The sequence below is a fragment of the Leptonotus elevatus genome, chromosome 15, assembly GCF_054856555.1.
Source record: "Leptonotus elevatus isolate MCC_2025b chromosome 15, RoL_Lele_1.0, whole genome shotgun sequence".
In the NCBI taxonomy this organism is placed as follows: domain Eukaryota; kingdom Metazoa; phylum Chordata; class Actinopteri; order Syngnathiformes; family Syngnathidae; genus Leptonotus; species Leptonotus elevatus.
Window position 1 is genome coordinate 4,388,245 of NC_141253.1, and position 18,521 is coordinate 4,406,765.

Below are 18,521 nucleotides of genomic sequence, written 5' to 3' on the forward strand. Positions count from 1 at the left end.
CGATCATCCGGCTCTTTAACTGCGCTGGGATGCCGACCAGGATCGTTCATCAGAGCTGGTGCAAATGTGTTGAAAAAAAAAAAAAAAAAAAAGCACCAACGTTCAAATGTTCCTTTGTTGTATGAGACTTCATTATAGAACAGGCGGATGAAAAACATCTGGAATTCTGATTTGTGATTAATTTAATTGTGATGGTATTTTACATTATACTAGAAACTTAATGGTAGTGACCAATAAATAAATAAATAAATAAATATATATATATATATTAAAAAAATAGTATTCATTTACCATGCTACTTAATTATGAGAGCTACACTATATCTTCATGGTATATTCATATATTCCCCTGCAGCAAATACCCCAAAAAATTAAAGAAAATATAATATATATATATATATTTATTCTGCCTTTTATAAAATTAAAATACAAAAAAAACAAATTAATAATTATTATCACAAATTAAAATATTGTTAAAAAATATAAATACAGCCATTTAAGGATTCATGCACATTTTCTATTACATAATTTAATAATATGACATCAATGTGGAGAGAAAGTTACCTAACAAAATAACTCAAATTTAAATTGAACAAATGTTTCCATTAACGACATAAAAATAAAAGTGCTTTTTAAAAAAACGCTTATGATCTGAAACTACATTTTATCTGTATAAAACTAATTAATTATAGTGAAAAAATTATATAATATATATATATATATATATATATATATACTAAAATACATTTTTAAAAAGTCAACTAAAACCAAATATAAAATAAAACCACTCTAAAAACTAATACAACAAATGATTGAAAAACAAAACTAAATGAAATAATGAAAAACTATTCGAACCCTTGTGGAGAGGCAAATCATCACAGTATACCGTATCATGATGATTTGCAAATTGCGTCTTCTGCGTAGCCCGTTTGACGAATACACTTTTTGACAATCTATTAATTCTTGCAATATTTCACTGCGCTTCAACCCTCAATGGAAGAAAGAAAGCTCATAAAGTAAAGCCGCTGGCACCGCATTGGACTGTAGCATCTGCATTTCCGACAGGCCCGAGATTTGATCAATGGTTATGACTTCCTTAAGAATACCGGCTACCTCCGAGTCGTTCATCTAAGTCAGAGGCGCGCTGGCATCCCCCATAAAGTCACACAGCGGCGGCAGTATTGGCCACTGTTCAGTTTAATGGTGAGCTGACAGAAGCAATACAGTCAATCGGAAAGGCGCTGCTAAAACAAGTTTGGCTAACTTAATAAGTCTTCAGCAAGCTACCATTGAAATGAATGGAAATGCCATGACAGTATCCATTAATTAAGGAAAATAGCGCTCTGTAATATTGAAGTTTATAAAAACATTTAGCAACAACATAATTGACATTTTCACTGAAGCAACCCCCTTCGCTCCCGGCTGTTTTACTGGATTTTGACTGATTTTGCAAGGCCCACAGATTATTGTGTTCTATTGCTATAAAAACATTAAGACCAGGAAAAAAAACATTTCTATCTGTTTCCGTTTAGCAGCAATTAGCATTAGAATATAGCTAAGTTTCATCATCATTCAAAAACCTGTTGAAAACACTGGGGAAAAGAGCTTGTTGCAACATGGCCCTGGTTGATCTCTTATACTCTGCTGCCACCTGCTGGCCGTTGTTTTGTAATAGCTACCATTGCTTTAAGCGACCTCTTTAGGTCAGAAGCTGCATCAAAGCCTTGTTTGTTCTAGCATAAAACAAACAAACATTAAAAACGTATAAATATGTCTTTGGGAGTGAAGGACAAAGTATTAAAACTTATTTATACATTTTGGGGTTTGAATGAGTTAAATAGAATGTAAACTTTGTAAAGACTATAAAGGTTTGCTAGCAGAGAGTCTACCTGTGCACTTCTAATGTATTTTCCCCCCAAATTCAAATAATTGGTAATCCATAGTTTTTTTTTAGGCTAATGTAAGATGAGCTTCAAATGATAGTCAAGTGTTTTGGGGTGATAATTTGCTGTATACTTACAGCCAACTATTTTCATCAGCATTTTCAGTCAATAACTAGCAAAGGTTTGATTCTTGTAGACAATCTTTGAACGGTTTAAGGTCGTGTCCCCTGAAAACATGAATTTGTTGGTGTCAGTGTGTAACAAAGAAGCAGCGCTGCTATATTCCAAAACTTAGCACTGCTGCCCTTGACCACACAATGTTAATGACGCGGCCTGCAGGCAGGTGGCTCGAGCGCAAAATAAAACGCGCACAAACACAAAATGATGCATTCATGAAGATACAAGAGCAGGATCCATGCACGGGGACGGCTGACTGAAAGGTATTTCATTTTTCAATTGGCCGGTTAAGAGGCCAAAGTTAGCATTATGAACCCGAGCTATGCTTTGTTTCGCAGCTGCAGATGGAGGCGCCGTCTACTTGAGGGCTTGTATGAACACATTTTTTGAGAATATAAAAGCGATATATAAATCTGATGCATTTTTATTATTGTTATTATTATTATTATTATAAACTATTGCTTAACTTAATTAATCAAACTCAAAGTTTCTAAACCTGTGAGAAGTTTTGAGAATTGTTTCTATAAGAAGAATATAACTAAGATGCGTATGAAGCTGAATCTGTTTTGATCGCTTTGCTCATATTTTAAAGTACTGAAGGACAAAGAAACAGTCCTTAAATCTAAATATACTTTATAGTCGACATTAATTCCAAGATTTTTGGCAAATATCGGTTACAAAGCCGAGTAGAAAATAGTAATGAAAAAAATGCGATTAATCACGACTAATCAAGTAATATGGTGCGATTAATTGGCAAAAAAAAAAAAAAAAAAAAGTAATCGTTTGACAGCACAACTATCTAATCCTTTAATATACTAAATACTGTACTTCCGTCATACCTCCCACAAGTTCTGCGGCGACTGGCTCTTGAGCTGGATCAACCAGTCCTGTTGGCCGTCGGACACGGCGCAGTGGTGCATGGTGAGCACTAGCGGCCGCGTCAACAGAGCGCCCGGCGGGCCGCAGCTCACCACGGGGCTCAGAACCGCTTGCCCGTCTTCCACTGAGGGTCTGGAGGGGCACAGAAGGAGTCAAGTTGCATGTTAAACATCCTCTGCTTTAAAAAAAAACGGCAAAGCCTTAAGCTCCTGGATTGTGTTTGTGTTGTCTGGTTTCCTACCTCAAGCTTTCTTTCCTCTGGACGGTCACGTACATTTCATACACGCGACCCTGTGGGATGGCTCCTGCCGGGATAAGTAGACTCACACCTGGAATTTACAAACACAAAACGAAATGTATTAGTTTCACAATTAAAAATTGTTCCCAGCTGTGTGTGCGTCAAAATATGCCAACGATTAATTATGACATCATATTTCTGGTCTTGCTGAAATCAACATGTTAAAAAAAAACAAAAAAAAAAGACATCTGTAAATTTGTGAATAGGAAACAGGCACGTTTCACCAGATTATCACAACAACAACAACAATAATAATAATAATAATAATAATAATAACCAAAGGGACACACAGTTGAGATTATATGATATATAAACTATATATCAAATTAACTCAACTGTGGTGTCCCTCAAGGCTCAATTTTAGGCCCAGTCATTTTTAACCTTTACATGCTGCCACTGGCATGATGTCATCAAGAGACTTGGAGTAAAACAATATTGTAATAAAGGTCTATTGACAACTTGAGACTATTTCCATTGACATTAAGTCATCAAATTCTGGAAAAGAAATATTTTGAAATATGAAGAAAGTTCCTTAGCATCTTTGAGCCATAAATCGACAATAAGGTAAAGTAAATGGAAAAGAAAGCTCCCCGCTTAAAGATGTACTTCACCATATAGACATGTGGAAGGGATGTGACATTTCATTAGAAAATCGATGACCTCTCCCCTCGTCAGTGGATTCTCATATTGCTGCTCGCAGCGTGATTTACATTTTTCCATCTCACATTGATTTCATATGATGTCTTGTCAAAAAGGTCTTTTGGAAGGATTCCCTCGTGGGCACGCAAACACACACACTGCCTGTGTCGGATAGCGCATTGATTTCCCCATGTCCTTGAAGTGAACTTTTCACAAAAAAGAAGGTGACAAGTCGGCTTCTCCTCCTGGCCGGCAAAGTAATCAGAACTCAGCCATGGAGACCTCATTGCAGCAAAGTTTTAAAAGAAGGATTATCTTACTTACACAGTTCTCTGCTCGACAACTCCCTAAATGATATTTCATTAACTTCAGTCTCAAACTTTTTGGTTCCTGGAACTCCTTACAGCTCCCAAGACCCCCCCCCCCCAGCCCTCATAATCTAACACCAGTTTAACATTACCAATGTACCCCCTGAATATGATTATTTTTTTAGTTAAAAGTCATCATGTTATGTAACAAATTCAGATTTATTTAGACCAAAAAAAGTTGTATTTTAAGAGAATAAAGTCGTAATATGATATATACTGCTGACACCCACGTCACTCACCATACACACTCAAAGTCACAGATACTACAGTGCAACGTGAGAATGGCGAACCGAAGTGGACAAAAAATAATACCTGCACCCACATGCATATTATTGTGTTTAATAATGCACAATACTTTATTAATCAATGGGATAATAGCTTGAATACTTAATTCTAAAAGATCTGATCTATTCATGTGCTGAATTTACTAGTTGGTCCCCGGAGTCCTTTGGTCTTAGGAAAAATAGGATTTTATTCCTGTCACAATGCTTTTTAAAATGCAAACAAACAAAACAATTGTATTCATGTCGGGATGTTGGCTTTAGATGAAGATCCGTCCACAATCATATCAGCACTTTTTGGCCCAAAGCTAAAGTAGGGCGGAATAATTTGTTTAGTATGTTTGTTTTATTGCCATTTCAGTCTCCATTTGCATGTATGCACTTTTCAAAATCATACAACACACAAATCATTCTGCGGACCCTCAAGCTACAACTCGTGGACCCCCAGGGGGCTCGGGGACCTCAGTTTGAGGATCCAGACTTTGTCACATTAAACAGATCAAATACAATCAGTCTTCCTCCCCTTAAGTTTGTGTGACACGACGAAGCGGCGTTTCCAAAACACAGCTGAGAACAATTTAGCGGGAATCAAAATGAAGAAGCTGAGAACTTTGGAGAAACCGGAGGAGACGCCGTATCCTTTAATGTCGCAGCTCGTTTGTCTGCGCCTGACAGTGTCGGCGTAAAAAAAAAAACAGACGGCCCGCGTTTGAAGCGAGCGCACGGAAAAGCTGCCTGCCGGCGCGCCTCTGTGATCCTTCACTACCACACTGCGCACCTTTGCGAAAGTCATGCTGATCGCTTACATATGCCACAGTTCAAAGGTTATCATGGTTGAAAACATACAATATGTCGTTACATGCATGAACAAAACTCTTAGAAGGTGCCTGCTAATCAACTGACCAATTAAGGTTTGGGCTAAATTTGAATCTTACCAGTCTTACCAAGACTTTTAATACTTATAATACTTGTTTGTAAACTTCTTATTTGGATACAGTTTTCTGGAAAACCATATTTTGTCCCTCAGAACAACCCCCCCAAACTCGAGCTTCTGCTTTTACTTCAAGTATGAATAATGGTCAGGAGTCCCAAGAAGAAAGTCCTTGTTGATTGTTTAATCCATGGTTGGATGCACAGCTCAGGAGTTAGGCATTTGGTTGGTTGGTTGCAACTGAGGGTCCGCGGAAAGATGGTCGTATAGTCAGATGGTGGGTCATTACATGGCTGTTGGCAGCATGGTTGGATCCACCATTGATGGAGTGAATATCGTATAAACAGACAGGTAGGTGGTCAAACCACGGTTGGGATACAACCATGGGAGGGGAATTGTTGGTTGATGAATAGCCAGATGGTTGATTGTATGACTTGGTGGACGGTTGGTGGGTTAAGGTGCATTTATCTATGGGTGGGTGGATGTAGCGTGGTCAAATGTTTGGATGATGTCGGGTGCATGGATGGTTCGACGAATGATGGGTCATAGGTGGTTGGTTGTATGTTCTTGGATTTGTACACTTGGTTGGATGTACAGCATGGGTAGGAGGATGTTGGATGTCAGGGAGAATGGCCTATAGACCAGCGGGTTTCTTGGCGGATGGTTGGATCCGACTGTGGTTGGGGCAAATACTGGCTGAACGTGTTATACGAACGGGCTGGAGGGTAAAATGGTTCCAATCAATCACAACTGGATTGTTCTCTTTGTCATAGAAGACGTTTGACCTCTCAAGCAGAAGGTTTCATCAGTTCATGCAACAGGGCTGGGTTAGGACTGCACCAGCATGAAGTATTCTCGGATACGAGGTGGAAAGTCTTTTAAGATGAGCAAAACAGTCCAGGTGCCATTGATGCTAGCTAGCTAGCTCCCTCGCAGGTAAACGAGCATTCATGGGAGTTAGCTAGCTAACACCTGGGGCTAAAGCCAAACTGTGGCAGGGTTTTTACTTTCTGGACCTGGATTTGCCACCGCTGTCTAAGAATGAAATGACCGGGATGAGAAGAGTAATCACAAGCATCTAAAACGGCTAAATGTTGGGCACCATGCGAAGACCTATGGATTGGTCCAACTATGGGTGGGCCAAATATTGGATGAATGTACTGATTTAAAGATCAAAACAGCCAAAGTGTAAGCTCCTTATTACGGTGTACTGCACCTGAGTTTGGGACAATGAGGTGTCCGCCCTGCGAGCTGAAGGATCCGACGGCGGTGCAGGAGGGGTCCCTAGATCTCAGCAACGTCTGCGTCTGCGCGCGGCGACCCAACGTGCCGTCGCCGTTGTCCAGCAGGCAGCGCGGCAGCTTGGGCGAGAGTTTGGAGGAGAACTCGCCTCCCAGGTCGTCCTGCGGCGTCACCAGGCCGGACGAGTTGTACACCTTGATCTTGAGGTTGGGCAAAGGATCCAGCAAGGGAGAGTTGGTCATTGGGATTTTATCGGCCACGTCGTGCAAGGCGTAGACGGGGCCTCGGTACATGGCTGCCGCCGAGGTCAGGTCAGGGGGTGCCGTGAGGAGATCGGCTGGGATGACGAGGGGGGAAAAAAAGAGACCATGATAAGACATTTGTTTTGGTGGCAAATATCAAAGCGACCTCGAGGAAATGAAGCTCTGGCCTGCTCGCCTGCTTTCGCTCGCTCGCTTTTTACTCATTAGGGAAGTCAAGTCTGCCACAACACAACATTACTCAGTCTGAGGAGCTAAAGCCACAGCTGGGATTCATGAGTGCCAGATGGCAGCGCTAAGACTCCGTTTAGCCGCCAGGTACAAGGATGAATGTTTCTCGTCTGGGCTGAGGACATGCAGCTCCGCCACTCGCTCTTGTTTGCTTTAAGATGTGTGCAAATGAACAGATGACTCTTCGAGGAGACACTTTGCAGTGTTGTTGAGGTTACATTTTAACAGTTATATTTTACGTTCAAAAGGTTAGGCGAGAGAACATGAAAGAAAATGGATACTTAAGAACTTCAATGCAAACGGTTACCTCAACTATCAACTGTCCATGAGAAAGAATTTAGCTCAGGAAGTTTTCGGTTCTTAAAATGTCTCTGGTCTGACGAATGGGCGGCAAGCAGACACGACAGTCACGATAGGCCGCACCTTTACGTGTCGTTTTGATACTGACGGGCTGGAAGCCTCCGTTGAGGGCAGACGAGTCCAAGATGTCCGAGTCGAAGTCGCGGTGATTCTTCCGGTAGATGAAGAGCGCCACCACCACGGAGATGACCAGGCACATGATCACGGCGATGACGATACCCACGTAGAGGGCCACGTCGTCCGTGCTGGGGGCCACTGCAAGAAGGGAACAAAGAGGGGGAAGAAATAGACATTAAAAGCTGTGAGCAGCCAAGAATGAACCCATTGACGCCTTGCTCCGCCCAAATTAGACGGCGATGGTAATCTCTATTTCGTGTCATCAATCTGGCTTTGGGTTAATTTTTGCAAATCCCTAGTCGGAGTTTGTCGATGTAATTTGTGATTTCCTGTTCAATTTTCGAATCATTGAGAAATTTTTGGGCTTCATATTATGAAATACATTCCCACCTAATTTTGTGAAAATGGTATTTTTTCCCAAAAAGGCAATATAATAATAAAACATAGTGACTCCAAGAGGACCTTGCACACTTGCTTGGTATTTGGGCCCTAATATCAGCTACTTCAATACGTTAAGCCTTTAAAAACAAACTAATATCCTGGTACGGATTGAGCCGGATATTAATAAGCATGGAAAAATGAACACAAAATATGCCGTTCTTGCCTTCATTTAGCAGACTGCGATTGTTTAATTCATGATAAAGGCGATGATATTAAATCATTGCGGCGCATAATGGACCTTTCACGCCACACTTCTTTTATGCGGTGTTCACCACAGGGTAGAGGTTGGACGACTGTCACTGGTTGCTAAGCAACCAAACAGGAAGTGGCCCGGTGTCTTTCCTCCCAAGAGCAGGAGACGACGAAAGGTATCAATCAGAAGGGAATGGGTTCACAGCAGGACCTTGAGGAGTTCAGGCTTGTCCGTGAGCTGCAGCTATTTACAGTAGAGGCTGCAAGGTGTACTTTTAGGCTTCTTCAAGTGTCTCACTTTTTACATTGTAGCTTAAAACATTACCCAATATATCTTGCTCTTTTCACTCTAAAATCACTTTGCCACTCTCTTCGAGTGGCTGCGCCTTTTGACGTCACAAAATCAGAATAATTGGACTTCTTAAATTAATAATAAAAAGGTTCAAAACTTTATCATTTCCTTTATGTTTGGCAGTTTGAGCCTAAAAAAAAACTACACAGTGCTAATGAGCGGCGCTCAAAAGCGACACTGCAGCTTCTGAGAACCGGGTGATACGGATGTTTTGATGTCCGGGCGTCGCGGCTCTAAGACCGACCGCCGCCATTGTTGTGAAACAGCACAGATAAGACAAGACAACGTCGCCAGCGCTCCTCACAGCAACTTTCATCTCCGCTGGATTTCTGTCCGAATTCCAGTTGGCAAAACCTCCATGATTAGAAGGTCCGGCTATGACGACGGGGGTGCCGGAGCGAGACGGGCGCTCATTATGGATCCGACCTTTTAATGGACGCCTGCTGACGGCCTCGTCTCTCTTTGGTGTGTGTCCTTAACTGTCACCCGGTTGACAAATGAGATGAATTTCTTTTTTGTAGGCAGCTTAGCAGAAGACGAGTGCATGCATGTGAAGACTTCAAGAAACAGCCTCAAAAGAGCGCATAGATGCAAAGGTTGTAGATTGTAAATGTATTGGGTCATTTAGAGTTGAGAAATACACATGTAAAAATGTCATGGTAATTGGTTTGGCAGCCATTTTGAGCATTTAAGGCCATTTTAGTATTTGTTTTTCTTCCTGGAATTAATAACAAAAATCTCCGCTTGTCACTGTAAAAATCCACATTATGTGTTTGTTGTATTGGGCGTGTACTCGCCTTCTCTCGTCAAAAGTCAGCACAGGAAGACTACTACTTGCTGAATATGTATAATGAACATTATACAACAGTTAGCTCCAACCAAGAAACATATTACTCTGCTTCACAGAGTGTTCTATAACGTTAATATGGCCTAGTGGTTAGCTAACAGCCTAACACTACTGTGGATTGTTAGAAAATTAAAGATGGACATATTTCCAGGAATAATGTCTGATTTAAAGAACTAGTTTTCAACAAAGACAAGAAGAAAAGCCGCCGCAAGTTGTCACCGCAACACCCTCAAGTGATTAAATGACACTCAGCCAACATGCTAACAAAGCTAACGAGTGCAAGTCATAGTAGCGTGACGTGACCTGACATGTAGTGAACTCACCATCTACGTCGCTTGTAAAAGTGAAACAAACTTCATGTGTTTCATTTTTCTTTTTGTCAACGTTGAAGCTAACACTTTGGCTAGTCAGCATGTCAGCTAACTGAGCGGCTAACGCCATTGTTTGCTGAAGTATTTGTGTTGGGTGGAGCTGAATAACTAATTGAAGAAATAAACAAAATAACCAGAATTAGTTGTTGCTTTTTATTGTTAACTAATAAATGTCGCTTGAGGAACTATTGTATAAAATAAATAATCACACCAGTTGTTGTGATGATGCACTTTTGCAATATTGCCTAATTATATAACATTCATTTGTATTATGATATTTATTTATTTAGCACGTAGAAAGAATGAAATATGGAAAAAACTACACCCCTGCTCTAACAGTGCATCCCAATACATTATTCCAAAGCATACAATACAGCAGTTTTAAGATGCTTGCAAATTAGCCAGTAGATGGCAGCAAATGCCACAAAAGCCAAGCTAAATGGGCCTGCAAGGGGGATGGCACTGCATATGTGTGTCCCTGCAAAAGTCTTCCTGCACAAAAGAGGATAAAAGGGCAGGAAAACGCACCGCAAAGTGAGCTTGTGAAATCCATCAGGACCGTCGCAGAACCAACATGACAATGACTAAAATGCACAATTAAGTCAGGTGGAAAAATGCAGGATTTTTTTTATTTACTTTTTTTTTTTTTTTTTGTACACTTGGAAGTCTGAAGTGTCAGGATAACATCGTCATCCTCATCCTAATCCTTCCGCCGCCACAGACGGGAACCGACAGCTGAGCGGGGAGCCGAGTGATGAAAGCGGGAGAATGTAATTTCACTTCTCCAGCTTCCCTGCGGTTATTTAACGTGCAACCCCATCCCCCCTTCCCCCCCCCCCCAGCGTGGAACAATCTTCCGTCCGCACTTTGATGATAAAGGCAGCAACCTGCTAAGTGTACGCATTAAAATGTATCACTTAGATGAATACATCCTTTTGAACATGAGCTATTGTCAGTTCGCAGAAAAAGTACAAGGATTGGAAATGAAAAGGGATTATTATTATTATTATTACTACGACGCAGACAGGAGAATTAACTTCCGGATGAACAGCCTGCTGAGCTTTTTGGGACGCAACAAGGTTAAGATAGACCACCAGGCTGTGACAAAATAAGGGAAGAAAAAAAAACTAAAATATGCATTTTAAAAAGGCAATTCTGTGAAAGGAAAAATAAAAGGACATGGCATGGTGAATTTGCTGCTAGGTCCTTTTCATATCTTTAAGGGAGACATTTTGAATTTTTGCTTTCTTGGGAACTGGCCCAGCCTCGCTCCAAGCCAAGAAACTTGGCGTCAGGTTGAAATTATGTAAATTTGCCTCATTGTGATGTCACAATTTGGCACCCTGCTCGCCGGCGTTTTCAAAAATCGCCATCTCACAGGAGATTTATTGGATCGTGTAACTTCACACTTGATGCGTGAGCAGCCACGCCAGAGGTCCGACTATTTGTATACATGATGCTGTTAAAAGCAATTTTCCATAATAAACCGCCTTTAAACAAGTCACAGCAGATGAATGTGAGCGTGAATGTGCTTTACAGCACAATTCTATATCGACTTCTCTCCTGCATAAACGACATCGTTTGGGGGGAAAAAGCAATCAAACAGCAGCCTTTGACAAACGAAAGGTCGGCACTCGGGTCGGTTTTTATTGGGCCGCCGATTGTCAGCGTAAAAACGCTGTAAGCAGTTTCATTGATCTACACGGAGGAACATCATTTCGCTGCAATTGGCTTTTTGATTCATGCCTGTTGTGGATATTACGGCAGCACGTGATATATTTGGGCCTATGTTATACAACCACAACATCCAATTAAAAAAAAAAAGGAGGTGCCTGAAGACACTAATAGAGACTGGTAACGCCTCACTCAAATCTCAAATTATCGTTTGTAAATGTAAATAAACAAATTAATTAATAAATTAAGTAATATATGAATAATAATATATAATATAAAAAAATATATATATATAAATGTATTTAAAAAGTTTTGAAGCTTATTGTATGTACAGTAAATGGCCCTTTTTTTGGTGCTGAGAAGTATGGAGAAATGTGTGTGGAAAGACAAGACATGGCAACGAAAATAATAAATGAAATTAAAAGAGGAACTCACATGTATTTCCCAAACCAAGCTTGCCTTTAGCCTCAGCTGACTTCTGATATAAGGAACCTTGAGGAAGAGAGGGAAGGAATGGGCGGGAGAGTCGAGAGGGGTGGGGGGGGGAGGAGGGGGGGAGTTGGAACATGGCGGGAGAGAGGGATGATGAAAATCAAATTTAAGCCAACAGAAAAACAAACTCAACAAATGAGACAGCAACAAAGTCATGAGTAGGAAAAATGACACGGGGAAGAACATCCTTCTTGATTTGGCCCCTCCCTTCTCCGGCATGGAGACCGATGAGGAGAGGCTGAGGGAGCGCAGCGGTTCGAGTAAGGGACTGACGCCATCCATCAAGCCGGCTTAGAAGCGCAGCGAGAGTGGTGGCGTTAGTACTGAAGCCGGCAGCCGTACCGTCACCGGTATCCAACAGAAGCCAAAAGTCTGCCGTGTGGCACCGGAGAGAGGTCCAAGTGCTCAATTCTGATTTAACACCTGACTTATTATTATTAATTTTTTTTTACACACATCCAATAATATCACGCTTACATAAGAAGAGTGTTTAGCTAGGCAAGCTAGCCAGTCACAGCTGGTGGGTAGCAGTTAGCTTAGCATCTAGCATCCCTCAATGTGTTTGAAGTTATTTTCACATCAAAGCAGATACGATGACATCATCAAAAAGGGTTATCGCGATTGGTCAGCATTTGAATTTGTTTATTTGAAAAGGGACAATGCACATTAATCAACACTGGGCCCAAGTTAGCTAAGCTAAGCTAATTTTCATTGGCAGTCCTTTTTTCTACATATCACATATACCAGACGCACCCTTTTCGCATTATTTACTGACAAACCCCTATTTTTGTGACGAGGCCAAAGCCATATGTCACGTAAAAATATCTATGTCTAAAATAAAAGTAGTGCTTTGCTGCCTTTTTGAAAGGGGTCAGTCGCACTTGCATTTTTTTTTTTTTTTTTTTTTTTTATTTATTTATTTTTTTTTTTTTTTATTTTCTTTTTTTTTTTTTTTTTTTTTTTTTTTATTAAGAGCTCAGTATTGTTCATTCGGAAATGTCATCATCATTGCTCTTTTTTTTTTTTTTTTTTTTTTTTTTTTTAAATATATATATATATATATATATACACATATATACATACATATATACATATATACATACATACATACATACTTTTTTTTTTTTTTTTTTTGTGTGTGGGTGAGTATGTGTGTGTGCGTGCGTGCGTGCGTGTGTTTGTTAGCTCACCAGAAAACCTATTAGAAAAAAAAATCTTATACCGTTCACCTAAATCGAACACCAGGAGACCCGAGGGGACCGAAGAAAACCAAGGAAGGTGAAATCCAGCACCGACCAGACACCCCCCACCAGAACTCCTCCCCAGCCCAAGAAACATCCAGACCCCAACAAATCCAAAAAACATAAAGTCAGGGAGGCCTCAAGAGACCAACGGAGAGACCGAGAAAAGGAAGGAAGGACAGACGAAGCCGCGTGAGATCCGAGACACCAGCCTCCACCGATTCAATAACCTGAGGAGGAAACAGATTGTGTCTGAGTTTCGGTAGATGCTGGTGTGGTGGATCTGGCATGCATGAAAATCTCCACCAAAGAGGGGAGCCGTCGACCCCCGCCGGAACAGAGCAAGCGCAACACCTCAGGGCCCCCCAGGCCGCGGCAGCGCCAAAGGACGACCCCCGGGCCCCACCAGGGCCACCGGCCGGAGAGCAAACCCAGGAGCAGGAGCGCCCCCCGCCCCAACACGGCCCGCGCCCCCGGCCCAACGCAGCAGGACGGGGCACTGCAGGCCCACCAGGCACCCCACCGGCCCCCAACCCCCGAGTGCTGAGTGTATGTGGTGCATTAAAAAAAATAGATAGGGCGGGGGGGGGGGGGGGTGGCGACACGGACAGGGGACCGCAGCACTGCTCTATACTGCGGCCCCCAACCGATGGCACCCCCACAAGCCCCCAAGCCCCCCCCCCACCCACAAGTTGTGTGGTGTATTAAAATTGGAGGGGAGTTGTAGGGTGAAGACGGTGTTTCCACCCTACCCCACCCCCCAAAGTGTGTTATGTGCCCTATATGTCTATAAAAGTGTATTGTGCAAACCTAGTGTAGTGAGTTAAGAGGTGTGACCAGCGGGGCCCCCCCCAACCGGGCGGGGGCAGGAGGCGCACCGGCCCACCAAGCCCCCACCCACCCCACCAGGACCCCGGCGGGCATATGGGACCCGTCCGGCGGGGCGATAGGGCTCGCCCCCCGGATACTGGGTCCCGCCCGAGGTGTCAGGACGCCCACCGGAGCGGGGCGGGCACGACACCAAACCCCAGCCACCCCCGCCGGCCCCCATAGCACCGAGACCCGGGCCATGGATGGAGCCCCCGGCCCAGGGGAGGGGAAGGAAGGCGTACCGGGGAAGGGGAAGGGAGGAGGGAAGGGGACGACAAGAAGGGCAGGGGGCAGCGGCAGGGACGCAAGGAGAGGGGGAGAGGAGGAGGAAGGGCGACGAGGGAGAGGGGACAGGGAGGCGGAGGACGGGCGGGGAGAGGCGAGGAGGGAGAGGCAGCAAGGGGGAGGAAGGGGGAGGGGAGAGGGAACCACCGGGCACCCCGGCGGCCCACAGGCCCCGAACCGCGTCGCCGGGCCCAGAGCGACGGACCGCGCCGGAACGGCGCCGCCCCCGACACCAGGGAAAGCCCCGCAACGCAGCACCCCCCAAGAGACCCAGGGAACGGCCAAGACGCAGCCGCCACCCAGCAGCCAACAGAGGGGCAGACCCGCCCACTCCCCGCCAGGGGGGACAGCACCCACAGAATTAACCCACTGGCATGCCGTGAATCCGAATATCAACCCCTGGTGCCCATCGGAGGTGAATCCGCTCGATCCCGCTGGCAGCAGCCGGGTTCCTGACTATGGAAACACAACCATTAGTTACAAATTGCCTAATACAGAAACATCAATGCCAGTTATAACGCTGCTGTGGCTCTCGCTAACAGGCAGAATTAAAATCCAAGTTTAGGTTAAAAAATTCTATATACGTAGACCATGTTTCTTTAAATTTTGACATTTGGTTTTTATTTGAGGCAGATATTTTTTCCATTAAAATATGATTTATGAGGAGGTTAGACCATTGGTCGATATTCAAAGTTTGTTTATTTTTCCAGTTAACAAGAATTGTTTTTTTTGCGATAGTAAGGGCTACAAGTATAGATTGAAATTGTTTATGTGGTAAGTCAATTGTTGTTAAGTCACCTAGCAAACACAAGTTTGGAGAGAACGGTATCCTACAGTCCAAGACAGCGGAAAGTTTTTCTAAGACTTTAGTCCAGAAACACATAACCGGAGTACATAACCATAAAGCATGAAAATAAGTGTCTGTAGTGTTTTGTAAACACTGGAGACAAATGTCGGAGTCTGAGAGTCCCATTTTCTTCATCATATATTGAGTAATGTATGTTCTGTGAATAATTTTATATTGGATAAGTTGTAAATTTGTGTGTTTTGTCATTTTAAAAACATTTTCACAAACTTGAATCCAAAAGACAGATTCCGGAGCTATAGACAAGTCTGTTTCCCATTTTGAGATGGGTAAAGACGTTTTATCAGTATATGAAAGTAACTTATATATTTTTGAGAGTTTTTTTGTTGTTGTTGGAGAAAGCTTGGTAATATCTTTAGCTAAAACAGGCGGTTGGAGCGTACCCTGGAGTGTTGGAATTTGTTTCTTTATCATACTTTTAACTTGCAAATAATGTAAAAAGTTTCCGTTTTTTATTTTATATTTTTGGAGCAAGGATGTATATGATATAAACATATTATCTGAGAAGAGATGGTGGAGATGTGTAATTCCTTTCTGCTCCCACACATTCAAATAAAACGATTGGTTGTTAATTTGAAAGTCGGGGTTATGCCATAGGGGAGAAAGCCCGCTGGGCTCCACTTTGGCTTTTGTCATTTCTAGTGCCTTCCACCAGGCAGTCAGGGTGGCGGAAATCATTGGATTTTTAAAGCAGTTATGGCGCTTAATCGATGTTGTAATAAAGAGTAAATCTAGGAGTCTGAGGTTATTACAATCCTTCTGTTCTAGTTCCAGCCAACAGTTAGTATCTCTATTGGGTTGTGCCCATAAAATAATATATTGTAGCACTTGCATTTTCACCATCCGCGCCACAGGGCTCTGTCCCCATCCCACATGAATTGCCGGGATTCTCTGGTATTGCTGTTTATTAAACTAAACTTTCACACTAAGTTCATTTGTGAGTGAATTAAGACAAAATCATTATTTCAGTGTATACTTTGTGACAGTTTTGTTAGTTTTTTCTAATGAAAAATACTCAATAAGGTGGGAAAAGACAGTTCTACCTCCTATCGATGACTGATTCTCCCCAATACTTGATTCCGATTTTCTCCTCTTGACGCTGCCAGGACAAATAATCCCAATTGTGTCACTTGAGAGTAAATTGGAATTGTGTCAACCGGACCCTCAGTGTAAATCCAGCCCAAGTGAGTCAGATAAGCAACGATGTTAGGAAAGAAGTCAGCTTGAAAGATGAGGAAGGAAAACTATTGGAGACAAATCTAGCCAAAAGAGACAAGCCCAGGCATCGCTGTGTCCGCTTTAACAATTCACAGTTAAAAGATTTCTTTGCCGATGCCAGCAAAAGATGGAGGAGGAGGGCTTCCTGCCAGGCACAGTGCACCACTACACATAATCTTTGGTCTTGCAGGGGCCGTCCATAAACAACTACACAAACAATGTCTCTATCAGGGAGGCAGAGAGCCACAGGGAGACGAGCGGCAAAATCAATGAGGTGATAGATGAGGACCACTTGTTGGCGTAATCATCAAACGCGGAGGCCATCGCTGCCAGCCAATCACAGCAGATCAACAAGCATTTAAACATATAAGCGCGTTATTTACGTCTGTCTTAATTAGTCATCTCGAAACTACGATGGCGTATTGGTGCCACATATAACTATATATATATTTTTTTTTTCAGAGGAGGGGTAATATTCAGAGAAAAGAACTTACACATTTACAAGAAATAAACTTGCAGATTTGTGACATTAGTAAGTGGCAAATTTGCGTGAAAAAACCCTCACAAATTTATGAGAAATAAACTTGAGTATGTTTGCAAGTATGTTCGAAAGTACTGACGAGTATTTTTGAACGGATCTGCGAGCGTACTCGAACGTTCTCACAAAAAAAAGCCAGTCATAAATGTTTGCTCCACATTGCCAGTTCTATGCTTGCGTAAATATAGAAGTTAGCCTTTTGAAAATTATTTTCACATTTAAAAAACATATAAATAAGTTATTTTTGTAATATTACCATGCTGCCAAAGACGTATTTATACGTTTATGTTTTTTCATGCTAGAGCATACAGAAGGCTTTGATGCAGCCTCTGAACTGAAGAGAATGTTTGAAGCAATGGTAGTTATTACAAAAACGGCCAGCAGGTGGCAGCAGAGTATAAGAGATCAAAAAGGGCCATGTTGCAAAAAACTCCCCCCCACACTGTTTTAAACTGATTTGTGAATAATAATTAAACTTAGCTATATTCTAATGCTAATTGCTGCAAAATGGATTCTATCAACAGATAGAAATATACTTTTTTTTTCCTGATGAAAGAAGAGACTCTAATCTTTCTTTTGGTAGGCTCCATGTTTTTATAGAAATAGACCACAATATTCTGTGGCTGGGAGTGAATGAGTTAACGAAATGGCATATCGTTTTACAATAATAAATAATATAACTTGTCTATGATATTTAAATTTATTGATATCAGTGTTGCCACATTTTGAAAAGGTAACTGAAATACTTAATTGAATACTTGACTTTAAAAGCAACTGAGTTACATTACTCATTACTTGATTTGTTACATTACAAGTTACTTTATTAGTTACATTCAACAGATGCCAACGACAAAATTGCCGATACTCCATTTTTAACAGTGATATTTAAGAATAATGTTTCACATGGAAAATTAAATAGGATGTGCATAGCTGAATGAACAAAATCGCAAATGTCCACTTTGTACTGCGGTGTAAATCCAACACGTTATCACACTAACTCTTGGCCTCATGTATCTTGGGAGACTTGAGCGCGTGCATTCTTGATCAAATTCTCAACCGTGTTTTAGCGCTCGACTGCCTCGAAAGCGTTGAAATGAGATCCAAGGACAGAAAATAGGATCAGAAGCATTTACTGGCGTCGGAAACCTCCCAGCATGCATCACTGCGGGGAGTGAATCAGCGCTCGGAGGTGAGTTCCATTGCCTTAATGCGAGCGTTCACGAAATGGGCTCCTTCGCCTCAGTCGGGAGTGGAAATGGTCGTTAGCATTGACATGAGCGGCTTCAAGCTCTTAGCGTCTCCTAAAAAAACAAAAAAACAAACATCAATACTTGAAATGATATCATCGTGGCTTTAAGGGGCGGGGTCACTATTTGAGTAAGTACAGGAAATCCCGTGCAGGGTTCTACAAGTCCGTAAGTAGACATAAGGTGTGCTTGGACGTATGAATGCAAACAAGAGTAAATCAGC

General features: G+C 42.1%; 1 protein-coding gene across 10 annotated transcripts in view; it reads right to left on the minus strand.

Annotated features, from left to right (window-relative positions):
• unc5cb (unc-5 netrin receptor Cb) overlaps positions 1-18,521 on the minus strand; it is a 144,603-nt gene that overhangs the window by 5,017 nt on the left and 121,065 nt on the right. For 7 of the 10 annotated variants that reach the window (XM_086096190.1, XM_086096191.1, XM_086096196.1 and 4 more), the window contains 5 exons: positions 11,978-12,034; positions 7,612-7,803; positions 6,672-7,034; positions 3,180-3,267; positions 2,899-3,070 (listed from right to left, as the gene is read on the minus strand). In XM_086096190.1, the coding sequence (XP_085952316.1) occupies positions 2,899-3,070; positions 3,180-3,267; positions 6,672-7,034; positions 7,612-7,803; positions 11,978-12,034 (872 nt within the window). The remainder of the gene's footprint in view (positions 1-2,898; positions 3,071-3,179; positions 3,268-6,671; positions 7,035-7,611; positions 7,804-11,977; positions 12,035-18,521) is intronic. The other 3 variants (XM_086096199.1, XM_086096193.1, XM_086096194.1) reach the window with 1 other exon arrangement.